General features: G+C 51.6%; 2 protein-coding genes across 2 annotated transcripts; both read right to left on the bottom strand.

The window, feature by feature from the left end:
* Positions 1 to 2059: 2059 nt before the first annotated feature.
* Positions 2060 to 11424, bottom strand: KCNS1 (potassium voltage-gated channel modifier subfamily S member 1). Its single transcript, XM_025998381.2, has 4 exons — positions 11294 to 11424; positions 10308 to 10413; positions 7959 to 8987; positions 2060 to 5140 (listed from the first exon to the last, which is right to left on the bottom strand). Exons 3-4 carry the CDS (start codon positions 8982 to 8984, stop codon positions 4670 to 4672), a joined length of 1497 nt encoding a protein of 498 aa, XP_025854166.2. The 5' UTR covers positions 8985 to 8987; positions 10308 to 10413; positions 11294 to 11424; the 3' UTR covers positions 2060 to 4669.
* A 5858-nt stretch (positions 11425 to 17282) lies between these two features.
* WFDC5 (WAP four-disulfide core domain 5) lies at positions 17283 to 22392 on the bottom strand. The gene is made up of 4 exons (XM_025998333.2): positions 21783 to 22392; positions 18408 to 18548; positions 18178 to 18318; positions 17283 to 17792 (listed from the first exon to the last, which is right to left on the bottom strand). The coding sequence occupies exons 1-4, from the start codon at positions 21865 to 21867 to the stop codon at positions 17788 to 17790; spliced, it is 372 nt and encodes a 123-aa protein (XP_025854118.1). The 5' UTR covers positions 21868 to 22392; the 3' UTR covers positions 17283 to 17787.
* Positions 22393 to 23120: the final 728 nt, after the last annotated feature.

The raw sequence follows: 23120 nt of genomic DNA, 5'->3' as shown, positions 1-23120 counted from the left end.
TGGTGCAGCGGTTTTGTGCCACCTGCAGCATGGGGTGTGATCCTGGAGACCCAGCATCGAGTCCGAGTCCCACGTCAGGCTCCCTGCATGGAGCCTGCTTCTCCCTCTGCCTGTGTCTCTCTGCCTCTCTCTCTCTCTCTCTCTCTGTGTTATGAATAAATAAATAAAATCTTTAAAAAAATAAAATAAAAGGCCAATAGAATCCAAGTGAACAACTGTTTCGAAACAGAACACTCAAAGCAGTACCGCACCTTTGGGGAGACTGCAGAGACAACCCTCCGCCAAAGACCCTGGACGGTGATGACTCCCATCAGAACACCATTACTTCCCGTTTGGCTGGTGCAAAGGTAGATGTGTCTTGGAAAATGGCAGTGGACTATTTTAATCAAGTGGCAATTCAATTTCAGTCGCTTGGTTAGATACACTTTCCTCGGTATAATTCCTGGAGCTCATATGCATCTATTGGATTCCTTTTCTATTCCAAGAAACAAATCACTGGAAGCATTTTGCTATTAGTTGGAAGGGATAACGGTTTTTCTTTACTATTCAACCCAGAGATACCTTAGTTCGCCAGCTCTGCACCAGAAAGACTTTGATTGTCCTAATCCCCAAGATACCAAATTGATCCACTACACTGATTAAATCATATTAATAGGGCCTGGAGAGCACAAAGTGTGCTTTAGGTTATATATATGATAGGTTCCTTATGTTAGAAACGTTTTTTTTCTTAAACTGTGTATCTGGGAAGAAAGAGTGAGCATATTGTGTGCTGGGCGGCCAAGGGTCAGAATGCAGTGACACCTGCTAGTTTGCCAAAAAAAGTCCTCCTTTATTTTGGTGATGTCACATGGCCTTTCCTTTGGGTAACTACCTTTCTTCCATCCCATGTAGTGTGTTGCAGATGTTAATCCAGGTGCCCTGCCCTCCATCTCTACCAAGGGAGAGGCATGTGACGCAAGCTGGGCAAATCAACCTCTCAGCTGGGACTGGAGCTGAGGGGAGTTGGAGGGGAGCATTTGGCTGGGAGTGTCCTCAACGGAAGATTCATGATTCCCACGACTGATGGCCCTAGAGCTCCCCTCATCCCTGCATATCCTGAGGCCTGCTCAGTTAGCTTTTCCTTTGACTGGATGAACTTCGCTGATACCCTTCTGTAGTGGGCTGAATGGTGGCCCCACAGATACATCCACATCCTAATCTCTGTAAATGCTACCTTATTCATTAAAATGACCTTTTTGCACATGTGATTAGCTTAAGAGTCTTGAGATGAGAAAGCACGGATTAGCTGGGTGAGCCCTAGTGACATCACACAAGTCTTTATGAGAGAGTAGCACTGGGCAATTGGCACATATAGAGGACAAAGTGACATCATAACAGGCAGAGAATGGAGGGATGTGGCCATAAGCCAAGAACACCAGCAGCCACCAGAAGCTAGAAGAGGCAAGAAGATTCACCTCTGGAGCCTCTGGAGGGAGTGTGGCCCTGCTGACACCTTGACTTTGGATTTCTGGCCTCCAGAACTCATCAGAGAAGAAATTTCTATTGTTTTAAGCCATCAGGTTAAATAGCACTTCGTTATGGCAGCCACAGGAAATACACCTTCCAATAAAATTTTTTTTGTAAGATAGGTTTTCTTAATATTTAAAAAAGATTTACTCACTTTAGAGAAAAAGAATGAGAGGGAAAGTGCAGGGAAGGGCAGAGGGAGAGGGAGAGAGAAACCTCAGGAGACTCCTCGCTGAGCTGGAGCCCAGCACGGAGCTTGATCTCATGATCCTGAGCCAAAACCATGGTTGGACGCTCAGCCTGCTGTGCACCCAGGGGTCTCAGATAGTTTCTATTGCTTGTAAGCAAATAACCTTAATGGTAACTTGTTCATCATTGCAGTTACCTGTAATGAATTATTATTTTTGACCAAGTTAGTTCCAGCTGGATTCCTGTCACTGGCAACCTGTGCCAAACCCAAGACTGGAACCAGAGAATCTGGATTCTGAGTCACACACCCCGCCCCCTCCCCCCCTCCATTCACCCTGAAAGCACGCCAGGCAGCCAGCTCCAGTACAGGCAGAAGCAGGTCCCTGGACCCAACCTCTTTATTTGCATAATGGTTTTGACACATGGGAGTGGGAGCGAGTTGTCGCTTTTCTGCCAGGACAACACATAACCTGGTGATGGGATGCAGGCCAGACGATTTTCCCCCTGAGCTTTCCCTGCACTAGCTTTGGGGGCCTTGTCTGTGGGGTCAGAAAGTCTGGAAGCTATCTGGCACCTTGGGATGTTCAGCAGTTCGGCAAGGGTGGTGCGTGCAGCCCTCCCCTCTCTGTGCCCTGGCCTAGGCAGAGCTGGGCCTAGACGTTACAAGGGGAGCATGCGAGAGGGCCAGTGTGTACTTGGGGAGTCACAAGCAGCACTCCCAGCTCAGCTCTGCCTCTGCTCCATCCTGAGACTCGGATTCCATCCACACGTGGGGGTCTACACAATGCATGCACCCATGCTGTGCCCCCTGCTTGGAAACACTTCCTGGAACCACTGCCTAATTAACTGTGCATCTGTGTGACCATAGGTTAAAATGTCACCCTCAAGAAAGCCTCCTCTGACCCCCTTAATGGTCCCTGCTACATTAAGTGCTTCTAGTTCCCTGTACTTAGCCGAGCTGTTACATGTTTCTGTGGCCATTGGATTAAAATCCATCTCCCTCACTAGTCTGTAAGCTTCACGAATACAGAGACATATATTTTGTTCCCCATTATGCCTCGTGAACCCAGCAGTCAATGACTCAGAGCCCAGGTGTGTCAAGTAAATCTGAGAAGTGGTAGAACTACCACAGTAGTGTTCTGTGTGTGTCTCTGTGTGTGTGTCGGGGGCACATTATAGGGCAGTGACAGTATGTACCTCACACAAAAGCATTCAAATTAAAAAAATACATACTAAGGGGTACCTGGCTGGCTCAGTCAGTAGATCATGTGACTCCTGATCTCACGGTTTGTGAGTCTGAGCCCATGTTGGGTGTAGAGATAACTTTAAAAAAATACACACTTATATATACACAAAGAGAAGAGAGAAATGAAAATGAAGCTAAACGAAACATGTCTACAGGCCACACATGAAGCCCCAGCTTGTGAGTCTTCCAAAAGATAGTTGTTGAACGAATGAGTGAAGAACCTACAAGGAAATCACTGTAAAAGCCTCATAATGTAAGAAGAATGGCGGGGGAGAACCAGGAGAATCTTCTGCTCACTCTTGTCTACAGCCTCTCAAGGGCAAGACCTCTCTGCTGGTCATTTCCTCTGCCTGCCCAGCACTCGGCACGCAGTATGCTGGACGAATTGGTGGATCCATTAGTAGGTATCACTAAATACCTTCTCCTCCCAAGCCTCGGTTCAACCAGATGATGTCTTCCATGTTGAAGCTCAGCCTGGTGGGACAGACAGAGCCATAGCCAGGCAAGGACAGTACAGTAACAGGTGTTCTAGGAACAGTGTGTGAATAGGGCTAAGGGAATCCTTCCCTCCCAAATTTCTCACCAAGTAGAGGATTGAGCAGGTGAGTGTGAGAGATGTGCCCCCAGCAAGGATGAGGTGGCTGGAGTTGGTGGAAGGGGGCAGAGGTCCCCAGCATCTGCCTGGATAGTAACTCAAGGTAGGGCTCGAGGTCTGCATGGTGGGAAGAGAATTGCCGAAGTCAGACTGGGGGAACCCAGGGGTCACGAGTGTCCATGCATAGCAACTCCTTGCTACCAACATTTCAGAACTGGGCTGGCTTTAAATCAGTAATTCTCTGCTACACATCTGGCTTCCATCTCTGTCTGGGGTGCAGACTGTAACCATCTGACAGATGGGCCGAGATCTGGAGACAGGGCCAAGGGCATGCCCACTTCACACGTCATGTCCTAGGATAGCTGGGTCTAGACCTCAGGCCACAGACCAGGGCCCCTTCAAAGTCTGCAGCTCAAGGAAGCTGCAGGACTACTGCTTAGCAAATCTTACACACCAGCTAAGGAGGCAGCTCCTCTCCTTCCTCCCAGACCTCATCTTTGAGAGCTGACTCTTGTTGGAAACTCCTGGAAAAGAACCACTGCTAAGGTACAGGACTCCTACATCGGAATCCCCTGACTGGTCCTTTCCCTAACTCTGATAGAGAGTTTGAACCCTATGGATGAACTCGGGAGATCCAGAGAACCCCCTCAAGCCACATGCAAACTTTGTGAGGGCAGAAGAGAGACAGCATGCAAGGAACACTGGTCTTGGCAGACCAATGAGCTTGGATTCCAAATTGGGCTCTACCCCCTCCAGTTGGGTGACATTTGGGCAAGGCCTGGCCCCACTCCGAGCCTCAGTTTTCTCCTCCTCTGACTCAGGGCCAAATGTGAAGGGCTGGAGGTGCTCAGGAACGGTTAGCATCCTTCTGACTTTCTCTTTGGCGCATGCCTGCTTCTTGGGTAGCCTGGAGGTCCATTTATGAAGTCCACTGGGTTGTTCACGGAATCTGGGCAACACTACCCTGACCTGGACCTTTTGGAGGAACAGACGTAGCCCCTCAATCTCATTCCTCAGGCCTGGGTGGATGATCCTGAGCAGTTTCACCACCATGAACGCCGTAAGCAGGGAGGGATCTCTGCTGTTTCAGCTGACCGTAGGGGGTGTGGGAAGGGGGACACCAGACCTTGACTTTAATAAACCTGAGAGTCTGGAGGCCCACTGGGGGCTTGGGCCTCCAGGTCTATAGACCTTCCCTCCTGGGAGGTCTCACGGGACGTCTCCAGAGACACCTCTGACACCCCATCGACACTGCTCAGCAAGTCCTCAAACTCCCGGGGGTCACTGTTGCGCACGGCGGCCTCCAGAGCCTTCTGGCGGCGGTAGAAGTGAGAAAACTTGTTGAAGATGATGGTGATGGGGAGCGCCACCACCAGGATGCCCCCAAGGATGCAGCCTGAGGCTGCCAGCTTGCCAGTCACGGTCACAGGCACCACATCCCCATAGCCCACGGTGGTCATGCTCACCGTGCCCCACCACCAGCAGGCGGGGATGGTGTCAAAGCCCACGTCCTCCTCCTTCTCAGCTGTGTAGGCCACGCCGGAAAACACGGACACCCCCACCGCCAGATACAGCAGTAAGATGCCCACCTCACGGTAGCTGTGCTGGAAGAGAACGTAGGAAGCCAAGTCAGAGCTGGGTGGGCTCAAAGACCTGAAATCAAGCATATGTGGAAACTGAGGCCCAGAGAGTGGAAAGGGCAGGTCCAAAGTCACAGAGCAAAGTAGAGCTGGCATCGAGACCCGGGTCCCTTGACTCCAAACTAAGATCTTTCAACCACAAGAGGCAGCCAACTCCCTGGGAGCTCACACAGGCCTACCTTCCATTGTCCAAAATCCCTGCTAAGCCACAGTGGTTTCTTCTAATACCTAGCAGCACCAGCCAGTTAGTAACAAGCTTGTGATTTTTACACAAGGGACAACCATAGTTTGCATTCCACAATGTAAAGGGTTCATTTAATGTACTTTTGTCTATCTCATTTCTGACAAGTTCAAAAATACATTCTGCCTCTCAGGAAAGCTCCCAGGATATATGTTCCCCAGACCAGCCACTGGACGCACTTGCCCATGGGTATAAGTATCTGCTCTGCCCCTGAGACCAAGCAGTGGTGCTCAAATAGGGCAATCTGCCCTCCAGAGGATGTTTGGCAATGTTTTTGGTTTTTTTTTTTTTAAGATTTTATTTATTTATTTATTCGTGAGAGACAGAGAGGCAGAGACATAGGCAAAGGGAGAAGCAGGCTCCCTGTAGGGAGCCCGATGAGGGACTCCGTCCCAGGACCCCGGGGATCACGACCTGAGCCAAAGACAAATGGTCAACCACTAAGCCACACAGGTGTCCCTGTTTTTTTTTTTTTTTTTTTTTTTTTAATATTTTACTTATTTATTTGAGAGAGAGCATGTGCTCATGTAAGTGTGGAGGATCAATCCTAGGACCCTGGGATCATGACCTGAGCTAAAGGCCGAGGTTTAACTGACTGAGCCACCCAGGTGCTCCAACATATGGCAATGTCTTTAAACATTTTGGTTGTCACAACTGGGACAGGTGTGCTACTGGCATCTACTGGATAGAGACCAGAGATGCTGCTAAATATCCTATAATGCACAGGAGAGCCACCCTCCACCCACATACATAACAACAAAGTATTATCTCTCCCTAGATGTCAGCAGTGCTGAGGCCAAGACCCCAAGTCTGGAACTGTAGTTTCCTAGTCCCAAACTGTAATATGTGGAGGAATCATGTTGGGATCGTGTTTAAAAGGCAGAACTCAACTGAATGGGTCTGGGATAGGGCCAGAAATTCTGAATTTCTAGCAAGCCTCCGGGTAATGAGAAAGCTGCTGCTGCTCGGGGGCCTCCCTTTGAGCAGCCAGGAGTCTTCACCTGTGTCTTGGACACTGGCAACCTCAGTCAACACTCTTCTCCTCCCTGCAGAAAAATCTGGTGGCATCAGGCCCTAGTTCCCTGCGTGGGTGGAGGATCTTTGCTGGAGAGATCCTGAGTTCAGGGATGTGAATTCCTCGTACCTGCCCACTGGCCCAGGATTCTGCTCACATCACCCTGCTTGCACCCGGCATCCTGGCTGCCCTGCTGTGAGGGCATAAAAAGGCTTTACAAAGCTATGGGTGGCAAGGGTCTCCTAGGGATCCTTAGGAGGGCTGCGTGGAGCTTTAGGAGAAAGGGCAGGAGGTGCTGGGGTCAGGCACAGCTGGGTTCTTCTCTGGGCTCTGCAACTTACTATGGAACCTCCGACAAGTCCTGTCACCTCCCGGAGCCTTGTTTTGCAGTACAATCTGCAAAGTAGTGACAATAATCCTTGCCCCAGCTTGAACCCCTCACAGGCTCTATCCCCTATTACCTTGGGATAAAATTCAAAATCCTGGGCCAAGAGTGCATGATGGCCCTTCAGGACCCCGTCCCACTCGCGTCTTCAACTTCATCAACTGGCACCCCTCCTGCCAAGTCCCCTCCCAGTGTTCATCCTGTCCTCTCTCCAGGCCTTCATCCAAGCTGTTCACGTTCCCTCCGTCCCCACACCAGGCCAAGTTCACCCCTTCAAGGGTAAACTTGCCGGAGCAGTGATTCACCCCCGAGTGCAGGGCCTGGCACCAGAAGGGTGCTCTGGAAATTGCAACCAGGCTTTACAAAGCCAACTTTCTGACCGCGGGTGCTTCATCTACGGGAAGGGAATAAATAACCACATCTTCCTGAGGAAGTTGTCCTGAGAATGAAATCAATAATGGATGTAAAACTGGCACAGAATTAGCCCTCAGTAAGTGTTAGTTCTGGGGCTGCGGCTGGCCTTGGCCCGTGAAGGGTGACCGACAATATCTGTGCCCGCCCCCCGCCCCAGCCTGCCCATAATGCCAGAAGTAAGGCTCAGCAAAGAAGCCAGTTAGCATCCCGCATAGACCAAAAGTAACCTTTGTCTTAGGTTCTTGGTTTTTTGTTTTTGTTTTTGTTTTTAAAGAAAGAAAAGCGGGGATCCCTGGGTGGCTCAGCGGTTTGGCGCCTGCCTTTGGCCCAGGGCGCGATCCTGGAGTCCCGGGATCGAGTCCCGCGTCAGGCTCCAGGCATGGAGCCTGCTTCTCCCTCTGCCTGTGTCTCTGCCTCTCTCTCTCTCTCTTTCTCTCTCTATCATAAATAAATAAATAAATAAATCTCTAAAAAAAAAAAATTAAAAAAAATTAAAAAATAAAGAAAGAAAAGCAAAGCTCTGCCTCGGCTTTCAAGTGTCACCCCCGAGAAGGAGCCCTCCCAGGGCTGTTGGGAAGGTCAAACGGGATGTGACCGGTGCACCTGGTGTGCAGCCCCCGTCTGGCACAAGGAAGGTCGCCTCTAAGTTCACCTGGCCACCCGCCCCGTGGTCACCGTCGCGTGCCCATCCCCCCCCCCACCCTCCATCGGGCCCCAGCGGCCTCACCTTGAGCGTGGCGCCCAGCGAGCGCAGCCCCGTGGAGTGGCGCGCCAGCTTGAGCACGCGGAAGATGCGCATCAGCCGGAACACCTGCACCACCTTGCCCAGGTCGCCCAGGTCCTCGCCGCCCGCGCCGCCCCGGTCGCCCAGCGCCACGCCGGCCAGCAGCGTGAGGTAGAAGGGCAGCACCGACACGATGTCAATGAGGTTGAGGGGGTGGCAGAAGAAGTTGCGGGTGCTGGGCGCCAGCAGGAGGCGCGACGACACCTCGAAGCTGAACCAGGCGATGCAGAAGTACTCGAGGTGCCGCAGCACCGGGTCGTCGCGCACGCCCTCCGCGCCGCGGCCCGCGGCCACCGCGGCCACGGCGGCCGCCGCCTCGCGGGCCTGGTACTCGGGCAGGCTGTGGATGCACATGGCGGCGATGGAGGCCAGCACCACGCCGATGGAGACGCAGCTGAAGAGCTTGCTGGGCAGCGAGTAGCCGGGGTTCTCCATGGTGAGCCACAGGCGGCGGCGCAGGCGGCCGCAGCGCGCGGCCCCGTAGCGCGCCAGCTCGCGCTGCACGTCGGAGATCTCGTCGGGGCACGGGTCCACGCTGCTCGGCGTGTCGCTGTCCTCGTCCCAGTCGCGCGGCCGCGCCACCCGCCGCTCCAGGTAGCGCGCGCGGCAGCAGGCGGCCAGCGCGCCCTCGCCCAGGCCCCAGTAGTCGGCCTCCTGGCCGAAGGCGAAGACGCACAGCTCGTCGAGCACGTGCAGGCGGCCGGTGCGGTAGAAGTGCAGCAGCCCCAGGAAGAAGCCCGGGTGCCGGTCGAAGTAGAACTCGCGCGCCGCCGCGTCGTAGTCGTCGCACAGCCGCCGCGCCTGCTCCTCCGTCCCCGCCGCCTGCAGGCGGCCCAGCCGCGTGCCCGGGAAGCGCGCCAGGGCGCGTGCGCTCAGCCGCCGCCGCACGCCGCCCACGTTCACGCGCAGCGCCTCGCCGCTCCGCCGCCAGGGCGCACGCGCGCCGGGCTCCGGGGACTCGCTCACCATGGCCTGGGGACCGACGGGGCAGGGATGCTCAGCGGAGGGCGCGCGGGGGGGCGGCGGCCCGGGGCCTGCCCCTCGCTCCCCGACCCGCCAAATCACAGAGCCTTCGCACCCCCGTTTCATTTGCACAAATTGGGGGGAATTACGGAAGTGACTGGCGGGAGAGGCTGACACCCCCCGAGGGGGGTGGGGGTGCTCGGCTAGGATATCACCCTTTCCCAAACTTGGATTTTCTTTTTTTCTTTTTTTCTTTTTTTTCGGATTTTATCTATTTATTCATGAGAGGCACAGAGAGAGAGGCAGAGACACAGGCAGAGGGAGAAGCAGGCTCCATGCAGGGAGCCCGACGTGGGATTCGATCCCGGGTCTCCAGGATCGCGCCCTGGGCCAAAGGCAGGTGCTAAACCGCCGAGCCACCCGGGCTGCCCCTTGGATTTTCATCTGCCAGGGGCTTCCAATGGGATCTTGGACATGCCGGCACTCTGAACCTCGGTTTCCTCCTCTGCAAAATGGGGGTAGTGATGCTGACCCTCCAGGGGTGTCAAAAGCATCGATACAAACTAGTAGTTCTTAAAAAGTGTGTCCCCTGCACTGGCAGCATCAGTGCCACCTGGGAATTTGTCAAAGATGCCGATTCTCAGCTTGCTCTAGACCTACTGAAACTCTGGGGACGGAGCTCGGCAAAGGTGGAGGGTGACTCTGCTGCAAGGTCAAGTTTGAGAGTCACTGGCTTAGACCATTTAAGGTATCTGAGGAGTCAGATGGGACATTGACTTTCTTCTGTGACCAGAGAGGCAACTCATGTCACCTCCCTGAACTTCTGTCAAGTGGAGATAAAAATAGCCACCTCCGAGTGTGGTTAAAAAGAATAAAAGAACTATTGTATTTATGGGGCCTGGCTCTCAGAAAGGGTTCAGTAAATTATCCATCTGTTTCACTGTCTCCTGGAGTCAGCCAAACCTGGCGCTTGTCTACACCCTGGATGCACCTGGGGCCTTGAAGAAGATGCTTTTCTCCGGGTCCTCGTTTCCTACGCAATGCACCATGCAGACAACAGCACCTATCCTCAAGGCAGGCTGAAGAACTGAAGTAGCTTGTGGAAAGTGCTTGGCCTTGTTGATACCAGAAAATGTCAGATCCCTCCCCTGCCCACGTCTCCAAGCTCTGCTGGAGCTGAGGGCTAGTGACTCACCTCCTGATCCTGGGTAAGCCCATCTGCACCATCCCATCAGTAACGCCTGTTTCCCAGGGTGATGGGGGATTGGGTGTACATCAAGCGGCTGGCCCCGTGCCTGGCAGGGAGTCAGTGAGGTGCCCTTCACTTACCTTGGGCTTGGAGTTAAGCTGGTCAGGATAAGGGTCGTGTCCTCAGCTCTGTCACTTCTGTGTCCTCAGGCTGGTCTCCTCCCACTCTGGGCTTTGGCTTTTTTATCTGTAGAAGAGAGAGAATAACACTTGGGGTGGAAGGTGCACACACTATGAGTGTGTGTGCAAAGCCCCTAGAACACGGTAAGGTGCTCAATAAATGCCAATCCTTTGCACTGTCTTCTGGTCAGACCTGGGTTCAAATTCTGAGTCTGTCTCTTACTGGTGGCCTTGAGAGGATCCATTCTGAGCTTCAGTTTCCCCATCTGTAAACTGAGGGCATCACGCTTTCCTCAAGAGGTTATGAGGATTAACTAAGGCAGCACGCTGGCCCCCCGTACATACTCTATGTGCAGTAAACACCTGGGGTACGGGTGGGATGCAGCTCCGCTCCCACCTTCTCCTCCGCACTTAGTGTCAAAAGATGAAACGTCGAACCCGGTTGCATCACCCCTTAGCTGCATGACTGTGGGCAAATCCCTTTCTCTTTCTGAGACTCACCCTCTTGCTCTGTTAATTGGGATAATTAATTCCACAAACCTTCCCCAACAAGAATCTGAATCTCAGTAAGAAAGATTAAAAGACTTGCTCAATGTTACCCAGCTAGTCCACAGCACAGTTAAGGTTGGAAACTAGGCTTTTCCATCCAAGGCTCTCTCCACACACTTATTTTGAACAACGACTAAGTACTAGTCACTTCCCAGGGCTCCATATACACTTCACTCTGTTTAATGCCTACACCAACCCTGCCAGGGAGGTTTTCTAATCCCATTTTACGGATGAACCAGCAGGACTGACCCTAGAACTCAGTCACCTCACAGTGCTCCCTCCTGGGTGGGCAGGTGGGTGGGGGGTGGTCTCACCAAGGGGGCATGAGCAGGAACCCACTCTGCAGCCCCCACCACTTCCTGGGCCACCACCCCCCCTCCCCGAGAGAGGTCCCTTACCTGTCAGGGCCCCTCCAGGGCTCGGGCCAGGCTCTCTGTCCCCTGTCCCCGAAGGCACTGAGGCTGCGGAGCCGCTGGCCAGCGGGCTCGTCTCTGCCCCTGCTGCCCCGCAGAGCCTCGCTGCTGCTGGAGGCCCCGCCGCCCCCTCCTTCCCTGTCTTCCTCTGTCCCCCGCAGCGGAGGCCACATCGATCGCTGCTGCCAAGGGAGGGAGGGAGACCGCAGGCTGCCGGAGGCTGTGATTTCTATTCCTGACTCCTCAATTGGGTGGGGGTGGTGTCTGGAGACTGGGCCCGAGAGCCAGGACATCCTCCCCAGTCAGGGACCAGTGGACGAGCGGTCGTTTAGGGGAAGGGGGTCCAGTGAGAGAAGGATTTTAGCCAGAGCATTGCTGACAAAGCAACAATCACGGCAGTAATAATACCTTCCTTAATTGCGTCCTTAGTATGTGCCAGGTACTTCACCTCAGGGGACTTATCCAAGTTATTCCTGCTGCAGACTTGATGGGGACAGATGAGGCTTAGTCACCTGCACAGGTCACTTAGCTTGGTGCTGTGGACTTGGGATTGCAACTCGTGTCTTCCAGGACTGCAGGTGGAGATCTGCATTAGGGAGCTGGAGGAGATGGCCTCATTTCCCAAGAGCCCCCTGGGCTGTGAAGCTTGAAGCAGATATTTTGCCCCCTCAGAAGATCTGTCTCCCCCGCCTGGCCACGGGTCCCTGATTTCTGCCTTCCCAGTGCGTTGGGATGGTAAGGGACAAGTGCATCAAAGAGTTTTTTCAAGGGTTTTATGTAATCTAGGGGGGCCTGGATTACATCTGACTCTTGATCTCAGGGTTGTGAGTTCGAGTTCCATGTTGGGTATAGAGATTACTTAAAAATAAAATCTTAAAAAAAAAAAGTTTACTTAATCCACAAGCATTTATTGAGTGCCTACTGTGTGTCAGACTGGATAGAATGTGCTGGAGACCAGGACCTGGATACAAGAAAGAATTCCTACTTCACAAATATTAATTTATGTAATTAATCATTAATCATTACTAATTGTATTTAAATAATAATCATTAATAGTGATAACAACCAGCATTTATTGAGACCTTGCCTTGGGCCTAGTATCCTATAGTCCTCACCTCATTTATTAATTCATGAGTTATAGGAATGGGGAAAGGGCCATTATGGACCTCTTAGGCTAAAGGGGGGATCCATAACCTTTATGTGCCTTGGATGAGCTGTGCCCCAAATTCTCCTTCAGTCCCTGGCCGGAAATGGCCATCTGAATCCATGAGGTCCTACCCTAAAGAGTAAGCTTGATGTTGCATAAAGTACAGATATTTTTGTTAATAGGTAGACTAGGTGTGGTGGGTAGTTTCTAGAGTGTGTCCCGGTGATGCCTGCCTCCTGGTATTCATGTCCTTGTGTAAGCTCTTCCCCTTGAGCATGGGCAGGATTTACTGATGTGCCTCTAATGAGCAGACTGTGGCAAAGGTGAGAGGATGTTGCTTCCAGGATTAGGTAACATAAGATGGACTTCCTGCTGGTTTTGTTGAAGCAAGTTGCCATGCTGGCAAGGCAAGGCCCTGAGGGCAACTTCTGGCCAACAGTGAGTTAGAAACTGAGGAAATCAGTCCTACAACCCTCACGGAACTGAAATTCTGCCAACGACCATATTATTTCAGCCCTGGCTGAACTTTATGTCAGCTTTGTGAACCCCTGAAGTAAGGACCTGACAAAGTTGTGCCTGGATTCTTGACCCACAGGAACTATGAAATAGTAAATGTGTGTTGTTTTAAGCCACTACATGTGTAGTAAGTTGCTACACAATAATAGAGAATACATACACTGGGTTTGCATCCTGCCTTTACCACTAAGTTGCTGTGGGATCATGATTCAAGTGATGCCTCCTTGTGGATTCTTATGTTCCTCATCTGTAAAATGGGAACAGCGCCTCCCTTTCAGAACTGTGGTGAGAAGTAGCACAAGCTGTTCCCTCTCCATGAACAACTCTTTCTGCCATTTCTTTACCCAGCATATCAGTTAAGATTCAATTTAGTTACAAGAACACACAGTGAGCTGGTGGCCTGAATGGAGAGGAAGTGACTTTTTCTGGCAGTCTGGGCACAGCTGCCCAGGAATGGTGCCGAAGATCCAGGCTCCCTGTCTTTTCCTCCTCTGCTGCTCTTGTGTGGCTCTCACCCCTGCAGCAGCAGAGGCTTGTGCACTGCCCATGGCCCTGCGGATCCATTTGCCACTTTTGTGTGCACTGACTCCTGGGATGCTTTCTCTCCTGCCAGCGATGTGCATTTGTTTATCAAAGTGGTTCTTGAAGGCTGCGGCAGCTCGCTATGGCTGCTTACAGGGAGAACCCGAAGTGCCTGGGGATTTATGTCCTCCATCCAGGAGTCATTAACTGATGACTGAGGGGGTACAGAGATATCAATGCTCCAGCTCTCTTGCTCCATGGGACAACTCTGAAGAGTCACCTACTCTTATGTCTGGAACCCCCCACCGTGGGACTTTGCTTGTTGTCACACCCCTATTGGCCTCCCCCTCTTTCTGGTATACTTCACTGCCAGACCCATTTTTCCAGATCATTTCCAAATCATCACCATCTTGGGAATCTTCATCTAAAGATTTGCTTCCAGGGTGTCGGATGGCTCAGGGGGTTGAGCATCTGCCTCCGGTTCAGGTCATGATCCTGGAACTCTGGGATCGAGCCCTTTATTGGGCTCTCTGCTCAGCCGGAAACCTGCTTCTCCCTCTCCCTCTGCCTGCCACTCTGCCTACTTGTGCTCTCTCTGTCAAATAGATAAATAAAATCTTTTTAAAAAATTAAGATTTGATTCCAGGGAACCCACCCAAGATAATCCTCAAGGTCACCAGATAGCTGTTCTAGCTGCAGTATTCATGTTCCAGAAGAACTAAGTGCAAATGGATGATGGGCAAAAGACTGATCTGTCTCATCCATTAGGACAACAAGGGCTTCCTGAGAAACCGCCTCCCCCTCTCCCCCAATAGACTTCCCCAAACTTCTGACTGGTCAGTCCTGGGTCCCATGGTCATCCCTAGCTGCAAGGGAAACACATTTTTAAAAAATTAATTTTTACTTTTAAAAATTGGAGCATAATGGTCTTACAGTAAATCTTAAATTACAAACGAATTAAGTTTTTACAAATGTATGTATCCATGTGACTGTCACCCAAGTCAAGATATAGACTGGCACCAGCATCCCAGTACCCTGGGGGGTGGCTGGATGTTTCCAAGTAGGGACATTGCTGTTGGTATGGAAGAAGGGGAGAATGGATGACTAGCAGTGTCATGCTTGGCTCTTACTTAAATTCAATATCAAATATTCAATATTCAAATATCACCTCCTTCAGGAAATCTTCTCTGGTTTCCAGGCTGAGTTAGGTCTCCCCTGGCCTCCCATAGTTTCCTGGCTTTCTCCCTTGGAAGCACATCATGAAACTCTGTAGCTGGGGCTTCATCTTGTCCTCCAGTGTCCTCACTTGTCCTCCAGTGCACAAGCTTTGTGATGATACCAAGTAGAGCCTATACTAAGCGCTCAGCAAACTGAGTGAGTGAGGGGAAAAAAAATAGATTGGAGGTTGAAGACTCAGGCTCCTGGACATAGGTGTCCAGCCTCCCAGGAGACTTTCCAGAAGCGTGGTGGAGACAGGCAGTGGAGATGGAGCTGGATGGGCTGGGCTTTGGTGGCTGAGGACAGAGTTGACACTGCAAAGCCCGGTGCCCAGACCTGATGGAGCAGGTAGTCAGTTGGCCAATAAGCTGAGCAGGCAACTCCAGAAGAAACTGTGTAGATGCTGCCACCTGTAGCAGAGAAGCCATGGTCTATGACCTGCCACCTCCTGTTGCTCCAGGATCCTAGCTCAGGCCTCAGGGCCTCAGGGCCTCAGGGCCTCAGGGCCTCAGGACAACCATGGGGCCCTAAGCAGCCTTCCAACCCGCTCACCTGGGATCCTTGTCCTGAGGTCCCCTAATTTTCCTCCTAATGCCTTTCAGGAAAGAAACACAAGGCAATGCTCTGGGTTCCAGCTGCATAGAACTGAGGCTGGTCACTTAACCTTCGTAGCTCTTTCTGATCCCCATGTCTCAGGTGTGCAAACTCAGTCTTGAGAGCTGGAAGGAATTTTCAAAGATGAGGTGTAACTAGTGTAGCCAGTAAGGATGTCAGCTTTGGCACGCCACTGCTTGGCATTGAATCCAAGCTCCACTACTTATCAGCTGTACAATCTTGGCTAAATCAACCTCGTCATGCCTTAGTTTTCCTCATATGTGCAATGGGAGCAAATGACAAAGTCTACATAGTGAGGTTGTAAGGATGTAATGAGATTATATGTGTAAAGTAATTAAAGTGACAGCTGGACAGGATCAGTGCTTTCATTTCAGCTGTTGTTGATTTTATTATTTGCTAAAGTGGAATACAGTATGGCTGAATCCTGGCTTCTTCACCTCTTAACCAAGAGTCTTGGGCAAGTCACTTATATCAAAAGTTCTTCTTGTCAAATGGGAATAAGAATGCCCATCTCTCTCAGAGTTATAGGATGGATGAGTGAAATGATGTTTTAGAGTGTGAGGCACAGAACGGGCATTCACTAAAGAGTAGCAATCATCTGAATTCAACAAGCTCTCACTGCCATAAATCTATAACAAATGCCCACCCCACCCCCAATCTCACTGGTTTCCTATCACAAACATTTATTTTGCTCTTTCAAGTTAAAGAATCGGCAGCTCAATTTTAGGCCTGCCCGAGATATCCTTTATCCCAAGACCAGTGGCTTCTGGGCAAATGCTTCTCATTGCAGAAGCTCCAAGAAGGCTGGTGCCTTGCCTTGAAACTGGCACACTGTCACTTGCATCCACATTTCATAAGTCCCAGGGCCAAGCCCTAAATCCCTGGGCAAGGGAATGCGTGCTCTCCCCCAGGGAAGCCATAGTAACAGTGGGGAGGGAAGGGGTATCTCTGGGCAAACAGTACAATGTACCCTATTATCTGTGTTGACCACCTGAGTTTATAGATGGGAGACTAGCAGGGAGTCAGTGACTCACAGATTATTCTCCTGCCCCTCCTCTCTTAGGGCTCAGCATGTATCCTTATAATTAGCACCTGCTGCTTTGAGTTCAGCCACTTGAACCCCATGAGAAAGACTATGGCAGTGAATTCTTTCCATCTTCCACCAGGGCAAACAGAATCCCTGAGTGGTGACTCACCTGTGACCATACTGCCAGGTCAAGGGAACAAGGACAGAAGACCCAGGATTCCCAACTTAACCTGCTTGGTGGACTGCCCAGCCCCAGATTCTACTGGGACACGAGAGGAAACCCAGCATATAAAGCAGGGAGGAATCTGCCTGGATCCTGCCCCTCCCCAAAGCTGAGTCCTAGATGAATGGGACAGTCAGGAATCCAGCACTCTGGGTCCAGGAATGTCCCTTGGGATGGCTGTCATTCCCTCACTGACCCCTTCCCCGCCCTCTCGGGCCCTGACTACAGACTGATCCTTGAGAAATCCAGGTGAATGAGGTATCACCCAATGGGAGACAGACTCTCCCATAAATAAAGCTATCCCAACTGTTCAAGCAACATTCCCCACATGTGGAGCAATCTGAAATGATCTTAGGGTGTACCTGGATGCAAAATTATACAACATTGACTCTTGAGAAAGTTCTCTCCTCGGTCCTTCTGATTATCCCAGGAAGGAGGCCACGGTTTTGAGATCTGTGTCTTTAACAAGTCTTTAACCCTTGCTAATCTTCGTTTATTACCAGAATCAGAGAGCAGCCTTCAGGTAGGTTCCCAGTGTTGGCAGGTGGCAGCATCCAGGTAGAATTTAATACTATTATTTAATATTGTTTAATCTGACACATCTCCTTTAACAGCCCTTCGCTGTTTTTGTTGCATTCGCTTTTACCATTACATTTTATTCATGGCAAGTGATCCTGCATATGCATTTATACTGATGATATCAAGATTTTCTTTTGAAATAGATTTATTTATATACAAAAGTGATTCCATTTAAAGAAAAACATTAGATAAACAGTAGTATAGGCAGTAAGCAAGATACTGTGATGCTGTTTTGAGGGTGTGGTCAAAATGGTGGAAAGGAGTATGCGAACAGATCACGTCTGGAAAACTCTGCTAGAACGTACCTTCAAGGTGGCTGGGCTGCCTGATGGAGGGGTTTGGACCCCACAAAGAGGGGCCTACCTGAATTGGGCATTTTAGGTGGAGAAACACATAGACAAAGAGATGTGGCTGTGGCACAGGGTGATAGGAGTCTATCTGTGCACCTTGACTCCCAGGAGGAGAAACCAGGGATGGATGCATGGGTGGCAAGGGAAGTGACAGCAGAGCAGTATTCATCAGAAGGTTGAAACTGCCTCGGGTAGAGATAGTGCTATCTGGGTGGCAGGGTCCCAGGCCCCCATCATCATCTCTTCCTGCTAGGAACCCCTCCTGAAGATCTGAAGCCAGAATTAGCCTGGGGAGAGAGAAGGAAAGGATTACACCCCCATCACAGGGCTCTGGGTTCTTGAGAAACTTTGATCCCCGTCTACCGCATCAACCCAGCCCTGGTGCCCAGTAAGGCAGGATGGCCCGCCCTGCTTCACAAGGGCCAGCTGAAGCTCAGGGCAGTGGAGGGCTGTGGTCCAGGTGACATAGCAAGTTCAGCAAGAGAAAGGAGGATCGCCAGTTCCTCCACGGTTCCTCCAACGCTCCTACCCCATCCTCTTCCCCAGGCCTGACGTGGGCAGCCCCAGACTCCTGGGAAGGTAGATGTCCTGTTAGGTTTATTGAACTGGAAGGAGTCTAATGCCAGGGCTAAGAGAGGAAAGAACCTGCCCCGAGGTGCATAGGAACCATACCTTGGATGGGGTTGCGACAGTCTCGGCCGCAGGCGCCAAGGCAGCAACGACTGGAGCCCCTGCAGTCTGCGTCCTTGTGGCACAGATGCTGCACGGGGCTGAGGCACTGCAGGCGGTCCTCGGGGCAGCTGCCCGGCTTTACTGCAACACAGGGGCCTGGTGAGCCCTGTCTGTGCCCAGCCCTGGGGCTCGGGGCTTGGGTGCTCAGCAGGGGTGACAGGGATACTCACCAGAGATCATAGGGACACACTGGCGGAAGCAAGCTTTGGAGCAGCACTTCATTCTTGCAGGACACTGGCTGTCATCCATGCAGTGGTCAGGCACCGAAAGGAGGCAGGGCCCATCGTCCGGCGGGCAGCCCCCAAATTTCTCTGCAAGAGAACCCCCCAAATCTTGCAGCTGGAGGCAGTTCCAACTCATGTAATAAGCACCAATCTGGGAATCACAAGATCTGAATTCTCTACCCCTTACTTCTTCCCTGTCCTTTGGCCAGTTTCTTTGTTTTTGTTTTCTGGGGGGCCTGGAGTTGCTTTTATTTATTTACTTTCATTTATATTTTTTATTCAGGTATAATTGACCTAACATTATGTTAGCTTCAGGTGTGCAACAATATGATTTGGTATTTCTATATATTGGGAAATGATCACCACAAGTCTAGTTAACATCTGTCCCTATACATAGTTACAAATTTTTTTCTTGTGTCCAGAACTTTAAGATCTTTTCTCTTAGCAAGTTTCAAATCTGCAATATAGTATTACTACCTACAGCTGCCATGCTGTACATTACATCCTCAGGACTTATGTCTCTTACAATTGGAAGTTTGTTCCTTTGACTCCCTTCACCTACCTCTCCCACCTCCCACCCATGCCCCCTGGCAACCAGCAATCTGTTCTCTGTATCTATGAGCTTGTTTTTTGTTTTGTTTTGATTTTTTAAAAATCCAATGTGAGATCATACAGTATTTGTCTTTGTCTGGCTGATTTATTTCCCTCGGTGTAACATCTTCAAAGTCCATCCATGTCATTGCAAATGGCTGGTCTTTTTTTTTTTTTTTTTTTTTTTGGACTGCAAGCCTCAGTTTTCTCTCTGTGGAATGAGAAGCTGGACTCCTATCTCCCGGGGCTGCTTTGAGATTCCGATGACATGAAGGATAGCAAAAAATGAAGTTCAACATCTGTACCTGGGCCAGCAGGAGATGCCTGGTCTGGGGCTGCCCACCTCTCTGTTTTTATCCTCAACATCTTTTCCATTTGGAGCTCCTGCTCTGCTTTCAGCTGCTTCTCTTCGTGGGGACTTGCTTTTGCTGTGTGCTTCGCCTGGTGCTCTCTTCTCCACCCCATTTACCAGGTCTCAGTGGAAACACCGCATCCTTGGGAGACCCTACCTCTCTGACCTCAGGCTAACTAGGTTGGCCCCCACCCCTCCTCGCACTCTTGCCTTCAGAGTTTGTGACTCTGCATCTATTTCTCTGCTTCTCTCCCTTGGCTGGAGGCTATGAGAATAGGCTTCCCCCTACCTGCTTCTCTCACCATTAGGCTGATGCACAGTCCTTGATGCAAAACACCAGCAGCTCAACGACTCTTTGAAAGAAAGGATTTTGAAGGGCAATCCAGCATCACAAGCCTGGTGCACTATGAGCCACACTTGCACTGTGTGCTCGTCCTGCTGCAAGTGGCCTTGTGTCAGGGATCTATAGTAATTTGATCTTTGAGGTGGTCCTCTGACAGCTCTAGAATGTTCTGTTCCGGAGTTTATCTAGCCATTTTTCTTGTTAGAATTTTGGGCCATTTCCAGATTTCATGCAGAAGGCTTGAATCTTCTTCCAGTTAGAGCGAGAAGTCAAAGGTTGGAAGGACAGTTAATGTCCAGACCCACAGGGGCCTAGGCTAGGACTCTGAGTCCTCTGACCTCCTGCTCTGGCCTCTGCTCTGGCCACCAGAGCCCTGGGGAGGGTGGAGGCTGGTCCCAGGCCTTCACTTTAGCATCTGAGTGAAGTTTCTAGAGCCCACAGCAGCAGCAGGATACAGTGTTATGACTTTACCTGGTGTCTACCTTCCCTCTCTGGCTCCTGACTGGACGCTGGCCATGCACATAGTAGGCACCTTACTCATGCAATAAGCACTCAAAACCAGCTTCACCCGTTTGACTGGGTTGTTTTAAACTGAATTGCTGCCCCCTGCTGGAGAAAGAGCAGCTAGTCTGGGAAGGAGCCACCTGGGAGGAGGAGCCCCTCCTCCACAGGCTGGAGGTAGGGGGGACCCTGGGAAGGCTGGGAGATCCAGCAGGGTAGCCCTGGCCGAAGGTGCTTGGGCCTCAGGGAGTGAGCTGAGAGGAGTTGCCTGAGTCAAAGAGGCACCTCCCTGTGGGCTGGGGTGGTGTGTTGGGGACCTGGTCATACAACCGGGAGAGCTTCTGGGTGGAGGGGCTGGGAGCTGAGCCTTGAGGAATAGACAGACAGGAAGAGAGTCAGAACTGGCATTTCAAGTGGCTCAGTTTTCTCACCTGCAAAATAGGATAATAATGGTACCAATCTCAGAGCATCTCAGTGAGGAGGAATGCAGTGAGGGCACCTGAATCATACCCAGTAGGGCTCTGGCCCTGAACTTGCCAGTATCCTTTCCTCCTCAGCCTAGGCCTGAACACTCTCCTGCCCAAACCAGCTCACACCCCAGGGAATGAGGTGGAAGACCAGCCTCTGAGGAAGGCATAGGTTAGGTGAGAGGGGGCAGAGAGGATGCACAGAACTACTCCCAGCACCTGTGGAGGAGGGAGCCTGTCCCCATTACTGTCCCCTTCCCGCAGGGCATAGCCAGGAATGCACAGGTGTATGTAGGCCGGGTGTGTGTGGGTCACAGTGTTCTAGCCCCAAAAAGGCAGGAAGAGAGGCCTTGCCCAGGAGGGGAGTCATCTGTCTGGCTTCTCAGCAGCCCCATCCTCCCCGCCCCCCCACTTATTGACAGGCCAGCCCCAGCTTTTTGAGGAGGCCTGGGAGAGGAGAGGTAGGGGTGAAGCTGCCTCCCAACAGATCCTGACAGCCACACCCCCTACCCAGTTTGGGAGAACCTTGCACAGATTGGTCTCTGGGATGGGAAGGACCAGAGAAAGACAGAAAGCAGATGGACAGGGGCGGACCAGGCACAGCCTTGTTAGCAACAGAAGATGACAGGAAGGCTCATCTCGCTGTCATGTAGGCCCACAGATCCTAATAATCCATGGAGACAACAACGGAAGAGCAGGTGTGGACAGGTTTGCTCCCCCCTCCTCCTGTAGAGACACACAGGTACGGGCACACAGACACACATGTGTGCAGCCACGCCTAAGCCCACGTCTGCAGACACAGGTTCATACAGACAAGCAGACACAAAGATACACACGTACACACATGCACACACAATCCACACTCGGATGTACAGACGAGCACCAAGAAGCTGGCATGAACACATCCACGGCTACAGACAGGGCAGGCTGGCAGCCCAGACCTGGAGCTGCTGGAAGCATCACGAAGCAGGCCTCCCAGCTACACACGCACAGACATCACACTGCATGGCCTGCCTTCCCCAAACCCCCACCCAGTCCTTGGATCAGAGGAAACTAGCCACACTCACCTCCCTTCCTCCTGGCTGAGGCCGCAGGCAGCCGGCTCCCCACAGCCAGGAGGGCCACCAGGACGAGAAGGCTCCAGGCCCTCATGTTTCTGCCGCCCGCACTTAATGAGGCCAGGGCCCAGGGGCCCCTAAATTAACACCTGCAGCTCCAGGGAGGCTAGAGTAGCTGAGTCAGGGGAGGAAGAAGAGGTGGATGGAATGGTGCATGTTTGCCTCATCCTGGCCCCACCCCGGACCAGGAGCCTCAGTGCAAGTGTGCTTGTGCAAGAACTGACGAGGGGTGGGAGCAGGTGCTGGGTGTCGGGGGCTGGGATCCGGTTCGGCCTGTATTGTTGACTTAGGCTCTGATCTCAGGCAGTCTGCTCCTTCCTCGGGCCTCAGTTTTTCTTCTCCGAATAAAGAATGAAGGTTGTTGGGACAGATAATCCCTTTCCTGACTCTCTAAGGTCTTGAAGCCCCAGCAATGGCTTAGGCAAGGGACAGAAATCAGCTGTGAATGGCAAGGAGGGGGTGGCGGAGTCCCGGATGCCTAGGAGGCAGTAGGGTTAAGGTCAGAGCTCCCTGCTGGAGAATGTGGGTCCAGGCAGGCACTGTGAGTGGGGCCGACTGTGGCCTCTCCTCCAGGACTTCTGTGGATGGGGGAGAGAGACCGCCCTGCCTTTGGTGAATCACCTCCTGTGGCATCATAGAACCTCCCCTTGCCTAGGACTGGCTCAGCTGTCAGGGTGGTTGTTTATCTGGCTGAGGTTCCAGTCGCAGCAGATGTAGGTGGCTTTTGGGACCCCTTCCCTGGCCCTAAGAGATCCTGAGCAAAAAGTGACCGCAGGCAAGGGCTGCAGTTTAGATTTCACATCATCTGGCTCCTGCATTTGGTGGATGAGGTACGGGGGCTCAGGGTCGTAGGGGGCCCCAAACAGAGATCCCCACTGAACCATAGTACCTTACCAAGACTGCAGGAGGTCAAGACCATCCTCGCCACCCTCCCACTTGAAAGATGGGGAGACAATAGGCCAGAGGTGGGAGGGGACTGGCTCAAGGACCCACAGCTGATTCCCAACTAAGTTGGAACTTCTATCATTGCCTCCCCATGATCCTTATTAATTACTGGGTCTTGGAAGCAAGGCATTACTTCATCTGACCCTAAGAAAGGAGGGGTTTCCGTTCCAGGACAATCCTCACAGTCGGAAAGTTCTTCACTGGGTTTAACCAGAATCCCTTGTGCTGTCTTCTAAGCTCTCAGGAAAGGAGGGACCCTATATTCTATAATCTGATGTTTCTTTTGCAATAGGAGGAGAGTTTTATGTAGTTTTCCTGACTACAAACTATACATGTATATTG

The sequence above is a fragment of the Vulpes vulpes genome, chromosome 14, assembly GCF_048418805.1.
Source record: "Vulpes vulpes isolate BD-2025 chromosome 14, VulVul3, whole genome shotgun sequence".
NCBI classification, from domain to species: domain Eukaryota; kingdom Metazoa; phylum Chordata; class Mammalia; order Carnivora; family Canidae; genus Vulpes; species Vulpes vulpes.
Note: the sequence above shows the minus strand (reverse complement) of the source record. Positions and strands in the feature narration are given on the sequence as shown.